We start from the raw sequence: 17,221 nt of genomic DNA, 5'->3' as shown, positions 1-17,221 counted from the left end.
ATAGTATCTGTTCCTGGGGTGCCTGGGGTGGCCAAGTTGGTTAAATGTCTGACTCTTGATTTCAGCTTAGGCTGTGATCTCACGGTTCTTGAGTTCAAGCCCTGTGTCTGACTCTGCACTGACAATGCTGAGCCTGTTTGGGATTCTCTCTGCCCCTCCCCAACATGCTTGCTCTCTCTCTCTCTCTCTCTCTCTCTCTCTCAAAATAAATAAATGAACTTAAAAAAAAATAAAATAGTCTCTGTTCCTCCCAAAACCACCACTCAGTGGTATTTGCTCCTTCCAAAGAGATGAATGGAAAGACTGAGCCCTGAATCATAGAGTGTGAAGGGGCGGTGAAAAGAGGAACCATAACTGGAACAAAGGGGAACAGCAGCTGGAGGGCATCATTTTATGGCTCCTCCTGCCCTTACCATAGTGCCTCTCACACATTTATTTATTCATCCATATATATATATATATTATATATATATATATAATAATCCATATATATATATATATATATATATATATATATATATAATAACCCCATTTATAGATAATTTTCCTAGGCTAATTTCATTTATCTTGAAAAGAACCCTAAGGGGGGATCAGAGTAGATATTTTCAAGAACATTTTACAGATGAGTACATGAAGTCCATATATTTATTCTGAAGTCAAGAAATATTTATCAAATATCTACCATATGCCAAGTACTACACTAAAACTCAAGAAGCTGAGTGGCTCCTGTGATGTCACAGTGAGTAAATGCCAGAGTCGGGCATTGAAATCAGCTTGTCTGATTTTTGCCCACTGTTCATATCCACTACATTATACCTCAAGCTATCTGCTTATTCATTCATTCTGTTATTCATAATTTCAACAAACTATGAAAAGAGTAGAGTTCTGGTGATATGAACACATAAAAGAAAAAAAGAGGGAATAAAATGATTCCTTTTATAACATATCGTTAGTTCACTTTATTTTTTTTTTAATTTTTTTTAACGTTTATTTATTTTTGAGACAGAGAGAGACAGAGCATGAATGGGGAAGGGTCAGAGAGAGAGGGAGACACAGCATCGGAAGCAGGCTCCAGGCTCTGAGCTGTCAGCACAGAGCCTGATGCAGGGCTCGAACTCATGGACTGCAAGATAATGACCTGAGCCGAAGTCGGATGCTTAACCGACTGAGCCACCCAGGTGCCCCTCATTAGTTCACTTTAGAATGGGCTATAGGTAGCATAGTGTCTCTCAAACTTACCAAATTATATTCTTTTTTCTTTTGAATTTTTATTTTAATTCCAGTTAACACAGTGTTATATTAGTTTTAGGTGTACAATATAGAGATTGAACAATTCCATACAATACCCGGTGCTCATCAGACAAGTGCACTCCTTAATCCCCATCCCTTTTAACCCATCCCCCCACTCACTTCCCCTCTGGTACCATCAGTTTGTTCTGTATAACTAAACGTCTGTTTTTTTTATTTGTCTCTCTCTTTTTCCCCCCTAGTTCATTTGTTTCGTTTCTTAAATTCCACATATGAGTGAAATCATCTGGTATTTGTCTTTCTCTGACTTACTTCACTTAGCATAATACTCTGGCTGTATCCGTGTGATTGTAAATGGCAAGATTTCATTCTTTCTTATGGCTGACTAATGCAAATTATATTCTTAAGACAAGTTAGTATTGGGGCGCCTGGGTGGCTCAGTCAGTTGAGCGTCCGACTTCGGCTCAGGTCATGATCTCACAGTTCGTGAGTTCAGGCCCTGCATCGGGCTCTGTGCTGACAGCTAGGAGCCTGGAGCCTGCTTCCGATTCTGTGTCTCCCTCTCTCTCTGCCTCTCCCCCACTTGTGTTCTGTCTCTCTCTGCCTCTCAAAAATAAAGAAAACTAATTTAAAAAATTTACAAAAAAGACAAGTTAGTATCAGAATTATTAGGAAGTAAAAATATATATCCCATGGCCCTTCTCTTAATATACTGATTCAGAATATCTGGGGTTGGGCATGTGATTCTGGTTTTCTTTTTTTAAGCCCCCAGCTCATTCTGATATAGCCAAGATTGGAAACAACTGTTTAAAAATATAGTCCAAAATGAGAAGGAAAATGGACATGTAGAAAGAGACATAGATATATACATCAGTCTCAACATTAAGATTTGCTTGACAGAATTGGTTTATAAATGTTTCAGCCATGCTAGAGAAAACTTGTAAAACGCTTATCTGTGGATAAACAGATGTTAGTTGATCCTCTAAGAGTCTGCCCCAAATTGGGAACATTTTAGGCTATTCACAGTAGCAGCTGGAACTTTTGAAACTGCTAATATTCACCCATTTTTGACCTACAAAATTGTCAACTTCATCGGGTTCTACCCAGTATCTTTGATTAGATCGCAACAGAATAAGGAAATCCTGGGTTAAGTAGAAAACGCTACTGATGGGGCGCCTGGGTGGCTCAGTCGGTTAAACGTCCGACTTCGGCTCAGGTCATGGTCTCACGGTCGGTGAGTTCGAGCCCCGCGTCAGGCTCTGTGCTGACAGCTCAGAGCCTGGAGCCTGTTTCGGATTCTGTGTCTCCCTCTCTCTCTCTGACCCTCCCCCACTCATGCTCTGTCTCTCTCTGTCTCAAAAATAAATAAACGTTAAAAAAGAAAGAAAACGCTACTGCAACGTCTCTTAGTCTTCAAATAGTGAAAACAAGGTACCACAAACTTGAAAAATCAATCCACTCCCTCCAGTGGAGCTTAATGCTTTATTTACTCATTTCATCAATCACAGATCTAACTAAACATTTGTTAGGCAGGTAATCTGTTTCAAAGTCAAAATACCTGGTGTCTCAGTAAGATTCAGTGCTTTTCTGAATTACTTTATGAAGTTGAATCCACAAAAAGATGGCAAAAATAAAGCAAGATCTCACAGAATGTTGAGACAGATCATACATTTTTTATTTTTTAAATATTTTTTAAAGTTTATTTATTTATTTTGAAAGAGATAGAAAGAGAGGCAGAGAGAGAGGGAGAAAGAGAATCCTAAACAGGCTCCATGTTGTCAGCACAGAGCCCAACACAGGGCTCGAACCCACAATCTGTGAGATCATGACCTGAGCCAAAACCAAGGGTTGGGACACTTAATGACTGAGCCATCCAGGCATCCCGATCATACATAGTTAATAACCTACTGTCATGTAATGGGTTAGCCTAAAATAGCCCCATTTTAACCATGCTGCATTTGATAAATGCTTGGCTTGTGCTGAGTTGAGTTACCAAAGTTTCACTTGTATGTTTATAATTTAGTTGGTAGAGCAACCTGGAAATTTTGAACCACCCATACCAACGTCCATGTCTGAATAGGTATTTCAGATACTCTGGAAGTGAGTGTGCTTCTTACTAAAAGCATAAGGTCCCTCCAACTTTCTAAAGGCATGGTTCTGTGACAAAATTCAAGTATTAAACTTAAAAATAGAATTGATGGACAATGAAAATGTAAGCCCCTCAAAGGGATGCACTTTGTCTACCTTGCCCATTTCTGTGTCCACAGCATCTGAGGTAGCTGAGCAATAAATGTGTTAAAAGGCAAAAAGGGAGGGCGAGGGGTGGAAAGGGGTAGGAGAGAAGCAAAGGGAAAGACAGAGGGAGGGGAGTGAATGGTGACTCTTCTTCAATACTTGTGATTATTTCTTTTCTTTTGTGTTAGCAGACATTTTATGCCATAATTATAGCACACAGGAAAACAGCGATTTAATAATTTGCAGCTACGATAAAGTTCTTTTGCTGAAATATGCTCCTCTCTCTGCTCCTATTACTCAAATACTACAATTTGCTAAAATTGAGAAATAGATAAATTATATAATTTTTTTAAGAACAGCATACATGGGTACACTCATAAAACCCAGGGGATATGTAGAACAATAATTTAATAGAATGAGATTTGGGTATAATACCAACCACCAAATCATAAATTAACCCAACATAAAAAGAAATGAATAAAAAAACTCTCAAACAAATATTTCTGTTGATGGGTGGAAGAGAGAGAATATAAATAATTTTGTTTAATCTTAACCCTGAGTAATTTTGAATCACAGCGTCTTAGAGTTGAAAGGGGTGTGCTATGTCATCTGGTGGATAACTGTCATTTATATACCAGGTGACATTTCACAGACAACTGGGGCCTAGAAAATGCAAATGCCAGTTAGTGACAAAGTTGTGACTTGAATCTCAATTGCGTAACTTCCAATTAAAAATATATGCAATCCTTTTTCGACGTGTTGCATCAGCAAGTCTTTCTAAATAAAAACTCAGTAGGGACACAGCTACGATTGACAAGCAAGAGTGAAAGATTTACTTTTCTGATAATTGATTGATCTCTTTTTGGTATGCCTTTGGTATGCCTATTAATCTCTTTTGATAAGCCTACCAAACCTATGCCTCAGTCACAGTTTACATGACTGAGATCATCTTACCTGTTCAGCGCTTTGGACATCGCAGGAAAAAGTTGTGGAAAATAAAATGAAAATTATGTTTTTGTGTGTGAGATCATGCCATAGAGAGTTAAAGTTATCATGTTATGGTTGGAAGGCAGCTAGTGATAAATAGATGACATTTAAAGGCTTGACACTTCAAGCTTTTATTACGTTTAATCATCTTGTTTTCTTTCTTGTTTTTCCTCTTTTCTCCTCTTCCTTTTAGGATTCTAGTTTTACTAGGGTCCATAAGGTGATAAAAGTCTCAAACTTCACAATGAAAACTAAAGATCTGCAGCTTTCTGATGTCTTTTTGAAAGCACTTAACCACCTGCCTCTAGAATACAACTTTGCTTTGTATAGTCGGATATTTGATGACTTCGGGACTCACTATTTCACCTCTGGCTCCCTGGGCGGCGTGTATGACCTCCTCTACCAGTTTAGCGTCGAGGAACTGAAGAACTCAGGTAGACCTTCTGCCGGCCTCCCTTTTTTTTAAACCTGATTCGAATGCGTGCAATTCATTTTCCTCTTATTCTATTAATTCTTCTTTATTAACTTTTAGACTCCACTGTACTTCCAAAATGATAGGAAGAACAACCAAAAGGTACACACTCAAATAAATAAAAATATAAAATTAGGACCCCCCCCAAAAAAAAGAAAAAATATACTTAACCTCTCTCATTGGGCATTAGATTTGTCTCTGAGTTTCCTGACATGTGGGAACATCATAAGCTACACAGTAGTGGTAACCTAAAAGAGAGATACATGCTATTACCTCAAGAAAAATGAGATTTGTCCTGAAACTAAGCTCCAAAAGATAATTTACTTACAGCAATTTTATAGGAGATAATAATTTTATAGAATAATAATTATAGCAAATTTTCTAACAGTCTTTTTCTTTTAATAATGTTTTAAGTAAAAGCCAAGGGCATTAAGATAAAAGAACAATTAAGAACTTGACAAGGGACTAAATTAATGTGGGCTAGATATGCACCTACCAGTGATAAAATTGAAACCAGATGAGAAGCACTTATTTTGAAGAAAGTTGGCAAATTTTTATTTTGGGATATAATCAGGGATATTTTTCTGCTTATATGTAAAATAACAATAAAAGCCTTGGTTTATAGATAAGCCTTGGTTTCTTAAGTGTTAGCTTAAATTGCCACTATTAATTATTATTATAGCTTAAACACCATTGGATAAATTCATTTTCAGACTCCTTCATGAAATGACACAGGGCCTTTGTGATGATTCTATCATGTGTCTCTTGAGAACATGGTTAGGAAACTGTAACCAGAACTCAACTGACCAATTACCCCATGTAAATAAGAATTCTTGATCATGTAACTTTTATATAGAAGAAATCAGGAATTCATTTAAAGAGACATCAGGCCAACTCTGGGGCCAACAGAGTGTCAATCCCTTTGTTCTTACATCTCATGATGGCAAATACTAATGTTTAATGTGGCTGCCCTGAGTTATTCCAAACTTTGAGTGACCAGATATCCCTCATGATCTGCTTCCTAAGAGAGAAGAGGGCATAAATGTCTTTGAGAAGGACTTTCAGTAAGAGGATCTAAAAAAATTACTATCTGACAGAGTTACTGAAATCCAAAAGATTTATGCTGTGATGGGCTTTTCACATTGCCTGACCCTTATGTTTCATTTCAGTTATCCTTTCCACAGGAGTGATGTTTGTATGATGAATTTGATATCTTCTCCCATGAGAACACCAGCAACATTAATGCTGAGCAAAAGTGCTTGGGGAAAATCTCTGGCCCTTGATTGGTTTCATCTCACCCCTGGGATGAAATTATTCTGGTCACTTGCTGCTATAGCCCAGAAAATAATTTCTCATTTGATCAGCTGTACTTATCATGCATTCAAAGCAAAGCCTCTAAAGGCTCAGAGATCAGGTCAGTTAAAGAACTATGTGAATCTTTAATCAACCATCCAGAATTTTAATAGTTGAAGACCCCTGACCAAAATGAAGTGATGAGCTACACTTTCCTACTGAAACATTCTCACCTTCTGTGTCTTTCTCTATAAATAGAGGTAGAGGCTAACAAACAGGAACACATAATAAGGGAAAGAAAGGAAGTTTGAGATGTAATAGGAAACTGGAGATATATGACCGTAAATACCTATGTACTCATATACAAACTATATATACATATATATACGTATATATATATATATATATACACACACACATATATATATATACACACACACACACGCATATATATATACACACACGCACACACATATATATGACATATATAGTACTTAAAGGGTATATATATGTATATTTGATTAAACATATTTCTATATTCTTATATGTAATATATATTCTTATATTCAATGAGTATATATTTCTCTGAGTCACAAAAATAATACCGATGCACAGTTTTAATTATGGCTAAGATGAAGCACGCCCAGACAGAAACAAATCTCAATAAAATGGAATTCCTTGGTGGGTGTGCTCACCTGTTTTTGCCTGCTCTCTAAATGAATATATATTCTGGCCTCCTCCTCTCTTTTTCCATTTCTTTTCCCTTTGCGTAGCCATAACATGAAACTAGAGTATAGGCTTGGTTTTTATTTGCTTTATTCAGTAAGAATTGTATCCCTTGTCATTAATTTCAAAAGTATGACCTGAATATTTCATAGTACCTTCTCTCCCTCAAGAGGAGTAAAGCAAAATTAAATTGCTTTTTATTTGCATCCTTCATATATTCCTCTATTGTTCAATGTCCCATAGTCAATTTAAAACCTGAAGAAAAGTTGACATTGCTTCAGTGTGCTAGGTGAAAAAAAATTCAGAAATATAGTAAGAACATTAAAGAATTAAAATATCATAATATGCAAGATGGTAATTTAAACTCCTTTTGTTGAGAAGTCATTTCCTACTCTGAACTGGGAGGAAAACAATTACTGGCCCCACCATTTACCCGTATGACATTTTCAAGTAACACTGTTGACCTTTGCCCAGAATAGCTGAGGACATTTCTGAAATGCTTGTCCCTACGCAACATCAGAGGGACGCTTGGGTTTGAGAGGTCAAGTGCTACAGCATCCAGCAATTGGATAGAGGTCAGGCAGCAAGCTACAGGTTATACAGGGGAAGACAGGCTTATCCAGAAATTCACTGATAAAGCCTTCATATTTTAATCGCTGCATGACCAACGAATGCCATGGCTCATAAGAAGGATTCACCATTCGAATCTTCAAAGATTCTCCATTAGCCCTCAGAAAATCAAACTAACTAAGTTGATAGTTAATTAATTATGTTGTAGTTAATGAATTGGACACAGAAAATTTAATTTTCATTTCTAAATAATAAAAACTTAATGAAAAAATTCAAAAAGGATAGGAGCTCTACAACATAAATGCATTAAATTCCTAACATGGTCTAACCATTATACTGATCTACTTGTTAGAACAATACTACCAGGAGAAAATGACTCATATTTATTCAGCTTGACCAAAAAAGAAAAACAGACTTTTTGTTTGTTTGTTTATTAGAGTTAAAGATGCAAGGTAAACATCAAGACTTCAAACTAAGAATTTTTCACTGCCAACTTATAACGCATCCCTTCAAATGTGTCAAACTATTGAAAAAACTATGAAGTGGGCAGACCCCATCCCCCTCCACCCCATCCCCGTCTACCTGGCCTCATTTCTCAGTCATCTGTGCCTTTAGGATTCAATTTCAGCATCGCACCTAAACTGTGCCTCAAGCTCTAAAAATATTCCTCTGCCGATTATGATCTACAACCCTGAACGTCAGTATTTGATGAACTACTTTGCTTTAAGGTGCTTAAAAGAGCTGATCCTAACAGTAGTATCTCTTGTGTGTTCATGTTTTGTGAGGCAATTTTTAACTAAACATCAAAAACCTGAATTCTTGTGTCAGCTATACTTTAGTTGAAATAAACTATGTTAAAAACAAAAACCAAAATCTGGAATCTAATTTTGGTATTTCAGGTAGCAGGTCAGGAGGCTTAGGAAGCTCTTCAGAAAGAGGAGACGTTGATTCTTTTCAAATTACCCCAGATGGGCAGCACCAACTCAGTCTACAAATAGCCAGACCTATTTCCCTGCACTGTGTCCCACTTGATCCCTGACACAGCATAGATTTTGAAGCCATTGAGAACATAGACAGGGATTGTGGTGGGAAAGTGTGACTCAGATGCCAAAATCTTCAACAAACGATGCTTGCAAGTTTGGTGAAAGACAAGAACAAAGAGGACTGAAGGTATGAGCACTGAACAGCCTGAGCTTCCAGGCATCAGGGTTTTGACAAGACTTTTAAACCTGGAGACTCATCCTATGGAGGCGCTGGGAAGCTAGGAAGATATCAACCCCCACTTCCCAAGGCTGGGGATGAGGCAGCATTCATCTCCCTTGGAGACATCAGGAGAAACGTTGAGTACAGGCTGGAATGGTGATGAGGAGAGAGAGAGAATAGTCAGTGAGGACACTGAGAAGAATTCATAGGTCAGGAAGTCAGAATTTCTGAGTTTTGGAGGTACAGGTGGAGTGAGCAGCTGACCCAGGGAGACAGGCATGAGAACGAGTGTTCAGCGAAGGAGAGATGACAAAAAAGATTTCCATTTTAGGTGACAATGGGGCAAAAAAGTGAGGTGGACTCAGGCCTCACAGAAACAGTTGTGGCCCAGAAAGAAGGCCTGACCGGGGCACCGCACAGAACGTGTGTTCATCTCTTGATCTTCAGGACTATACAGTGGCCGTGGCCAGTGGGACAGGTGATCTTTGAGGCTCACTGTGTGTAGGCAACAGGGAGAAGCCAACATGATCCCCATGGGATGGGCCACAGTCACCTTATATGTACTTCTTAGGGCCAGGGTTGAAGGGAGAGACAGCAGGGACTCATAAACACTTCCTCTGTTCAGGATCATCCCAGGGCCTAAAAAGGACTGAATCTGTAGGTGAAGGTGTGAATTATCGAGTTTATAGGAACTGGGGAAGGATTCACAGTGGTACATCCTCGTGATGTTTTGTTTGCACTCCATTTCCTAGGTTTAACAGAGGAAGAAATCCGAAACTGTGTCCGGATTGAAACAAAGAAACGCAGGTTAGGTTTTAAGAAAAAAAAAGTGGAACATCGGTGCACCACGAACAAGATGTCAGAGAAATATGAAGGTAAGAGCTCTCTCTCTTAGCGGTTTACCTCATGTGTCCTGCAGCTGCCCTGATGGGAGTACCATGCTATACTTTGAGGGCGCTATGTTTTTAAGTCTATTTATTGAAAGGGAGAGAGAAAGAGAGAGAGAGAGAATGAAAAAGGGAGAGGCAGAGAGACAGAGAGAGAGAATTCCAAGAAGGCTCCACACTGTCAGCACAGAGCCCAATGTAGGGCTCGATCCCAAAAACTGTGAGATCATGGCCTGAGCTGAGATCAAGAGTCCCACGCTTAACCCACTGAACCACCCAGGTGCCCCTTGCTTGTGCAAATGTTTTTAACTTTCATTTATTTCATATATCTACCTCAAAGCCCTCTGTGTGGTAGGGGGAGGGTGCAAACAAAATATCATTAGCACTACTTAAAAGGGAAATAAAGTTTTCTTGATCTTTTTTAAAAATTTTTTTAATGTTTATTTTTGACAGAGGGAGAGACAGAGCATGAGTGGGGGAGGGGCAGAGATAGAGGGAGACACAGAATCTGAAGCAGGCTCCAGGCTCCGAGCTGTAAGCACAGAGCCTGACGCAGGGCTTGAACTCACGGACCGCGAGATCGTGACCTGAGCCGAAGTCATGACCTGAGCTGAAGTCAACGCTCAACCGACTAAGCCACCCAGGCACCCCAAGTGTTGTTCTTGATCTTATATTTAGGTTGTTTACTTTAACATTTATTGGTTCTTCCCATGGGCTGAACTCAGTATTAGGCATTGTGAGGTAGAAATAATTCAGCCATTCCTATAAAGGAGCTTACAAAGTAACTATACATATAAACAACCATTAAAAATACAGAATGATAAGCGTCTAAGAGAGGTATGTAAATAAGGCTCCAGAAACCAAGCCAGAAACCTGAGTGTTGCTTTAATTTCTCCCTCTTTCTGGCCTTCACATCCAATAAGTAATCACTCTACATCCTTAATATTTTTCCCATTCACACCCATCCGTTCATTATTTCCAACCTGGATTTCCACAGAAGCCTCCTGACTGGTCCCCCTGCCTCTACTGTGGCCTTTCGCCAATGTATTCTACACATTTCTTGTGACAAGAAATTCTTCCAAGGCAAATCTTATCATGAAACTCTCATGCCTTAATCATGGTTTCATATAGTTTAAAGATAAATTCCAGTCTCTCTCTCTCTGCCTAGCTGAACTATATAGTCTCCTAAATAAGTCATGCTCTCTCTTGTGCCTTGCCGTTATTTAGAGCTCCTTCCTCTGCGTAAAGTTCTCTTGTTCCCTGACTTGGCCTAACTGATTGCTATTCATTCTGCTAAGAACAAAGGGAAGCAAAATCACAGAAACTCCCAAAATATGAAGCTTATATTCTCTTGGGGAGACAAAGAACAAATAAAAATAAAATATTTACTGTAATAATAAATAGGCAACTTTGAATATTAGATTATATAGATGGTCTACATGTACATGCCCATGTTAAGCATAAGCAGAATGAGAAGGATTTGTTTGACAACTAGGCATTCATATTATAGCAAAAAAAAAAGGGGGGGGGGGGGGAAGAGAGCATGCAAAACAGACAAATAACCTAGAAATATAAACCAAAGAATGGATATAGAGTCTATACCAGTTTTTCATGCAATAAAATAATTTAATGAGATTGTGAATTCAGTAAATCAAGTGCTCAGAGACAAAAAGATTATAAGAATTAATTGAAAAGGCAGATCTCAAAGCTAAGGTACAAAGACAAACAAACATTGAGAAACATTACCATGATAGTTATAAATAAATTAGATACTGCAAGGACAAAATATAATTGTCTGAAAATAAAATCAGGAAAGTTAATCACATGTAGGAAAGATTTAAAATAATTCATAATAAATACAGAGGAAAAATAGACATTAATAGTTATTAAGAAAAATCTAATGGAAATGGAAGGACAAATATAATTTAATCAGTGGGAATTCATGTTCCTGAAATAGAGATCCCAAGAAATTAAACAGGAAAGCTGTTAAAAAAAAAAAAAAAAAAAACTATAAACAAACATATCCCTGAAATAAAGGAAGAAATTTGTTTTGATTATATGAATCAGAAATACTGTTTAAATACACAACTTCAAGACAAATTCTAGTTAATTTGCTAATTACCAAGATTTTAAAAATGAATTTTTCAAGTACCTTGGCCAAAAGAGCAAATCTCCCACAGATCAACAAAAGAACACAATCTGTCTGGCCTCAGACTTCGCCATAACTAAATTCAATGCTGTAAGACAATAATGTCCACAAATTTCTGAGAGAGGAAAAAATAATAATTTCATATATATGGGTAACAGGAAGACATCTCAAAACATGAGAGAATTCTGAGAATATGCATTCTTGAGTACTTGCTAAAACAAACAAACAAACAAAAACAAAAACAAAAAGGGAAAAAAATGCTTAATTTAAAAATCCATCCAACAAAGAGATGAGAAAATGTCAAAGATGGACCCACGGTTTTCAGCTTGTAGGAATAAGGTGAGGACACTGCCAAATCAGAGACTATTCCAATGGGCTCCAAACTGGCTTATCAATTATCCATCACTGTCCACATGACACATTGCTAATACTCCTGAATTGTGCCAACTCCCCAACTCAAAAGTAAAAGCTTTACATCCAGATCCTCTGTTTTGCTGCTCTTCCCCTACCTGAACCTTCAACTTGAACTCAAGTGGATGTCCATATGAACTGTCTCCAGAACATGGCACATCCATCCCTCATTCTAGGTCTTTGCCCATGCTGGGAGCACATTGCCCCCTACCGTGTCTTAGCTTTGCCTCAAAGTCCTTTCACCGTACCCCCCTCCCTAATTGCCTAAGATCACAGAATTCTTTCACTTCCCTGAAAACAGGAATCATTCATTGTTGGACCACTCAGTGACACTTAACAAAACTGTTTTATTGGTCTTTTTGTTTACCTTTCTTTCCCTTTCCTCCCCTCCCTTCTTAACTTCTTTCCTTCCTTCTTTCCTTCATTCCATTTCTCCTTTTCTTCCTTCGTTTTTTAATTTCTCTATAGTTCTGCTAGTATTTTTATGTACCTATTTTGTCTCCTCATAGAGAGTCTAAGTCCTTCAAATACAAAAGGCATATCGTGCATTTCTCTCAGTCTTTACTGCCTGGTATATAGCAGATTCTCCACAAATATGTGTTGATCGTGATGACAATTTGCCGAAAATCAAAGCACATTTGAGAGTTAAGTACACATAGTGCCTGGGTGGCTCAGATGTTAAGCATCTGACTTCAGCTCAGGTCATGATCGATCTCATGGTTTGCGAGCTCAAGCCCTGCTTCGGGTAGACACAAGCCCTGCTTTGGGTGAGTCCCACTTCTCTCTCTCTCTCTCTCTCTCTCTCTCTCTCTCTTTCTCTTTGACCCTCACTCACTTGTGTTCTCTCTCTCTCTCTCAAAAAAAAAAAAAGAGTAAAGCACACACAAAAACATAATTTGTCTATTCCAAAACCTGAGCTCATCTGATTAAATCACTGGACTCCAAACTTTTTAAATCTGTAATCATCTCATTAATTTTTTCACTATATATCCCTAATATACTTACTAAAAGAATACTAAAAAATTTTATATATTTATCTAAAAATATATTAGGCACACAAAATATATACAAATGTAGAAAAGAGAAAATGTTAAAAGATAGCCTATATGAAATAAACAGAATGTATTTCATTGTCTCGCTCACATTGAGCGATGAATGAATGTAATGATGAATCAATGTTTCATTAAAAACTCCTTGATGGGGCGCCTGGGTGGCTCAGTCGGTTAAGCGTCCGACTTCAGCTCAGGTCACAATCTCGCGGTCCGTGGGTTTGAGCCCCGCATCGGGCTCTGGGCTGATGGCTCGGAGCCTGGAGCCTGTTTCCGATTCTGTGTCTCCCTCTCTCTCTGCCCCTCCCCCATTCATTCTCTGTCTCTCTCTGTCTCAAAAATAAATAAAGGTTAAAAAAAAATTAAAAAAAAAAACTCCTTGAAATTTTTGATATGTTTTGGGCAGCTTTGGTGTCACTCTCATATTGTAGCTTATGAGAAGCTTGTATAAGAAATATCTGTTCTTCCATGGAGTGCCTGGGTGGCTCAGTCTGTTAAGCGTCTGACTTCAGCTCATGTCATGATTTCACAGTTTGTGAGTTTGAGCCCCGCATTGGGCTCTGTGCTGACAGCTCAGAGCCTGGAGCCTTCTTCAGATTCTGTGTCTGCCCCTCTCTCTGCCCCTCCTCCACTCATGCTCTGTCTCCATCTCTCAAAAATGAATAAATGTTAAAAAAAAAAGTTTTTTTAAAGAAATATCTGTTCTTCCTTCTACTAGTTGTTTTGTTTATGTTTGGAAGATTGGTATCATCTTCAATCTGCATTTTCCTCCTGGAATCTTTTTAAAAATTGTTTAATGTTCATTTATTTTTGGAGAGGAAGACAGAGTGTGAGCAGGGGAGGGACAGGGAGAGGGGGGAGGCACAGAATCCAAAGCAGGCTCCAGGCTTTTAGTTGTCAGCACAGAGCACAACACGGGGCTCAAACTCACAAACCACGAGATCATGACCCGAGCCTAAGTCAGAGACTTAACCGACTGAGTCACCCAGGTGCCCCTCTTCCTGGAATCTGTTTAAATCACTTGTTCACTTATAACAGTTAGTTCTATTCAGACTAGTAGTAAACGGACTTAATGCTCACTCCTTCAGGATGCTATGTTTATCATATTTAACACTTAACTAATGTCAATCCATTCATGAACTACATGGTATCAATCCAAATGTGAACTAGCTTGTCAGAGCTACTGTCAATCCGTATATAATATATTGGCAGATGCTAATTTCTCTCTATATTTATATGAAAAATAAATACAAAAATCTCTAAAATGTTCTTCTCATGTCCCTGTGTTATCTTATGCAAGCTTTGAAAAGGATCATATTATTTTCTTCACAGAAAGAGTATTTCACCCATTGTTCTGATCATTCTAGACTCTTTTTTTATTTATTTATTTTGAGAAAGACAGAGGCAGTGCAAGTGGGGGAGGGGCAGAGAGAGAGGAGAGAGAGAATCCCAAGCAGGCTCCTGATGTGGGGCTTGAAACTAAGAAGCCGAAAGATCATGACCTGAGCCAAAACCAAGAGTCAGACGCTTAGCTGACTGCCCCACCCAGGCACCCCTAGAATTTCTCAACAGTGGAAGCATAGCTAATCCTTACTGGTACTTCACAATAAACACCAAATTAATGCCATTAACTGTCACCCATATCACCGGCCTCCTTTGCATTTGCTTTTATTTCTCCCTACACCTTCCTATTCCTCAGATCCTACCCTTATTAAAGCCCCCATTAGTTCACAGGACTTGTTTTTGAAAATTTGTGTAAAAGATCTGTGTTGTGTACATTAAATATCATTGCTTCTAAAGAAACACTGTGCCAGCTCTTAATTTGAGGTTTAACTTTTTCTTTCTCGTTGGTTAGTTGTGCTTTTGCACCTGTCTCTAAGCTTAAAAGCATTCTATCAACTTTTAATGTAATTGGAAGTCTCCTGATTGGATATCAGAAACCATGTGACTTATGTTATTCTGAAGGCCCAAGACATATGCTAATATAAGTCAAACGTGGGAGGTTTGGCATCAAAGGGCAGGGAGCAGAGTAGTCTGCACCTGGGCAGGTTAGTACGTCAGCTTCCCACCCCTACCCCACTCCCAGTAACTCTATGTGTGTTCCAGGTAAATTACTTCTAGCTTCAATGTCTGTGTTTATAACAATACCTACTTCTCAACATTGTTGTGAGAATTACTTAAGACAATATGTGCACAGTGCCTGCAATATACAAGTTGCTTCATAAATGGTAACGGCTAACATTGTTATCCTTTCTATTATTAAACTCCCTGTAGGGCTGAGGAGTGTTCTCTTGCTTTTCACTAGCTTTTTTTTTTTTTAAGTTTATTTATTTACTTGTGGGGGGGGGGGGGAATGAGAGAAAGAGAGACAGAGAGAGAGACAGAGAACGAGCAGGGGAGGGGCAGAGTTCAAAAGGGAGGAGAGAATCCCAAGCAGACTCTGCCTGGAGCCCAACGCAGGGCTCAAACTCACGAACGTGAGACCATGACCTGAGCCCAAACCAAGAGTCAGGTGCTTAACTGACTGAACCACCCAGGTGCCCTTTCACCAGCTTATTTAGTGGAGCCGCATGACTATCATCTACTTCTGCTCCTGTGCAAATAGACTTTTCTTTAAAGTTTGAATCTGCAGTAAAATTAAATGAGTAATTTCCTCGAAACACCTTGCAGGCTCGGTTTTGCAGGGAGCAGAGAAATGCATCTCCCTGATTCGAGGTGGGAGAAGTGAGTACGCAGCCAAGTTGGTGTGGGAGAGAGGGAACTCCAGTCCTGACGAGAAGGTATTTGCTGAGTGGTTAGAATCTGTGAAGGAAAATCCTGCTGTGATTGGCTTTGAGGTAAGAGTAAAAAATATTATGGGTAAGAAAGCTAAAGTAGTCCTCTAGCAAATCGTGCACCACACAATTCCTTTTCCATTTTCCTCACAGATGATAAAGGAAATGTCTTTCTTTCGTATACGTGCACAATGTACTTTTTAAAAAACGTTAGATTATATGTCGATTGCTTTTGCTTTTGAAACGAGCATCCTCCAGTACGGTATTTAGAATTCCTAGCACATATAAAATACCAGGAAGGGGAATTTGGTGAATGCAATTGTTCAAACTTGCCTTAAGTAGCGCCTTCAGCTCCCCGAGTATACAATCAATCTGCTTTGTGTACTTTTCTTGCAGCTTTTTATTCAATGAGCACTCCTAAGTCTTCATTTATAGCTCTGTGGGATAAATGGGATCTTAGATCCACTTGGCTTTCTGTTTCTATCACCGTGGATTACAATGACCTGTCTTATATTTGCTGTGATTACATGAAAAGGTGACTTTTATTATGTAGGGAATACTTTGCCCACATATCAGTCACATGCCATTTAGAACCAGTTTTGACTAAAACACAAGCACAGTTTTTAAAGCCCTCAAAAAAGCTGTTCTGCTCATTTCATTTAAATGGGGATAAAGGAGTTCAATCGTTATGAAAGTAAAATAATTTACCCGCAACGTGAAGATACTTTGAGCTCTATAGGCTATGGTGGGAAAGTGAGATCTGGCCGCCAGGCTGGGCAGCTGTGAGTTATCCGCTGCACAAGATAGTCATTCCTTTGAGGTTTTAAAATGTTAATAAAATGAGCTCTGATTTTGTGTTAGCTCCATTATTTGTTACTGTAATTCTTCCATTCATCCCATGGCCGAGTTCATTTCTCCTGCTCCATATTTTGTCATGGGGTTCTGCCAAACGCCAATCCTGTCCCTGGCAAACAAGAACACAGAAAGCCTCTCCTCACCCTCTCTGGATTTTTCTGCTTGAATCAAACCTAATGAGGTTTCAACAGAGCATTCATGAGCTGCCCAACTCGCGGTCACCTCTCTCAGAGCCTTGATGCATGCAATTGGTGCTTCCTAAATAATGTGACGTAATGTGACAACACTGCCTGTGAGGCTTCCTTCATAATAGGATTCCAGGGAAAGTGAGCTCCAGAGACATTGCATCAGGGACAAGAGAA

At 38.8% G+C, this 17,221-nt stretch overlaps 1 protein-coding gene across 2 annotated transcripts in view; it reads left to right on the top strand.

The window, feature by feature from the left end:
* The window catches only part of C6 (complement C6), a 65,130-nt gene that overhangs the window by 27,939 nt on the left and 19,970 nt on the right, over window positions 1–17,221 (top strand). For both annotated transcript variants that reach the window (XM_078445138.2, XM_078445136.2), the window contains exons 8-10: window positions 4,664–4,904; window positions 9,487–9,609; window positions 15,901–16,067. In XM_078445138.2, coding sequence (XP_078301264.2) covers window positions 4,664–4,904; window positions 9,487–9,609; window positions 15,901–16,067 — 531 coding nt within the window. The remainder of the gene's footprint in view (window positions 1–4,663; window positions 4,905–9,486; window positions 9,610–15,900; window positions 16,068–17,221) is intronic.

Source organism: Panthera onca, chromosome A1, assembly GCF_046562875.1.
Source record: "Panthera onca isolate mPanOnc1 chromosome A1, mPanOnc1 haplotype 2, whole genome shotgun sequence".
NCBI classification, from domain to species: Eukaryota; Metazoa; Chordata; class Mammalia; order Carnivora; family Felidae; genus Panthera; species Panthera onca.
Note: the sequence above shows the minus strand (reverse complement) of the source record. Positions and strands in the feature narration are given on the sequence as shown.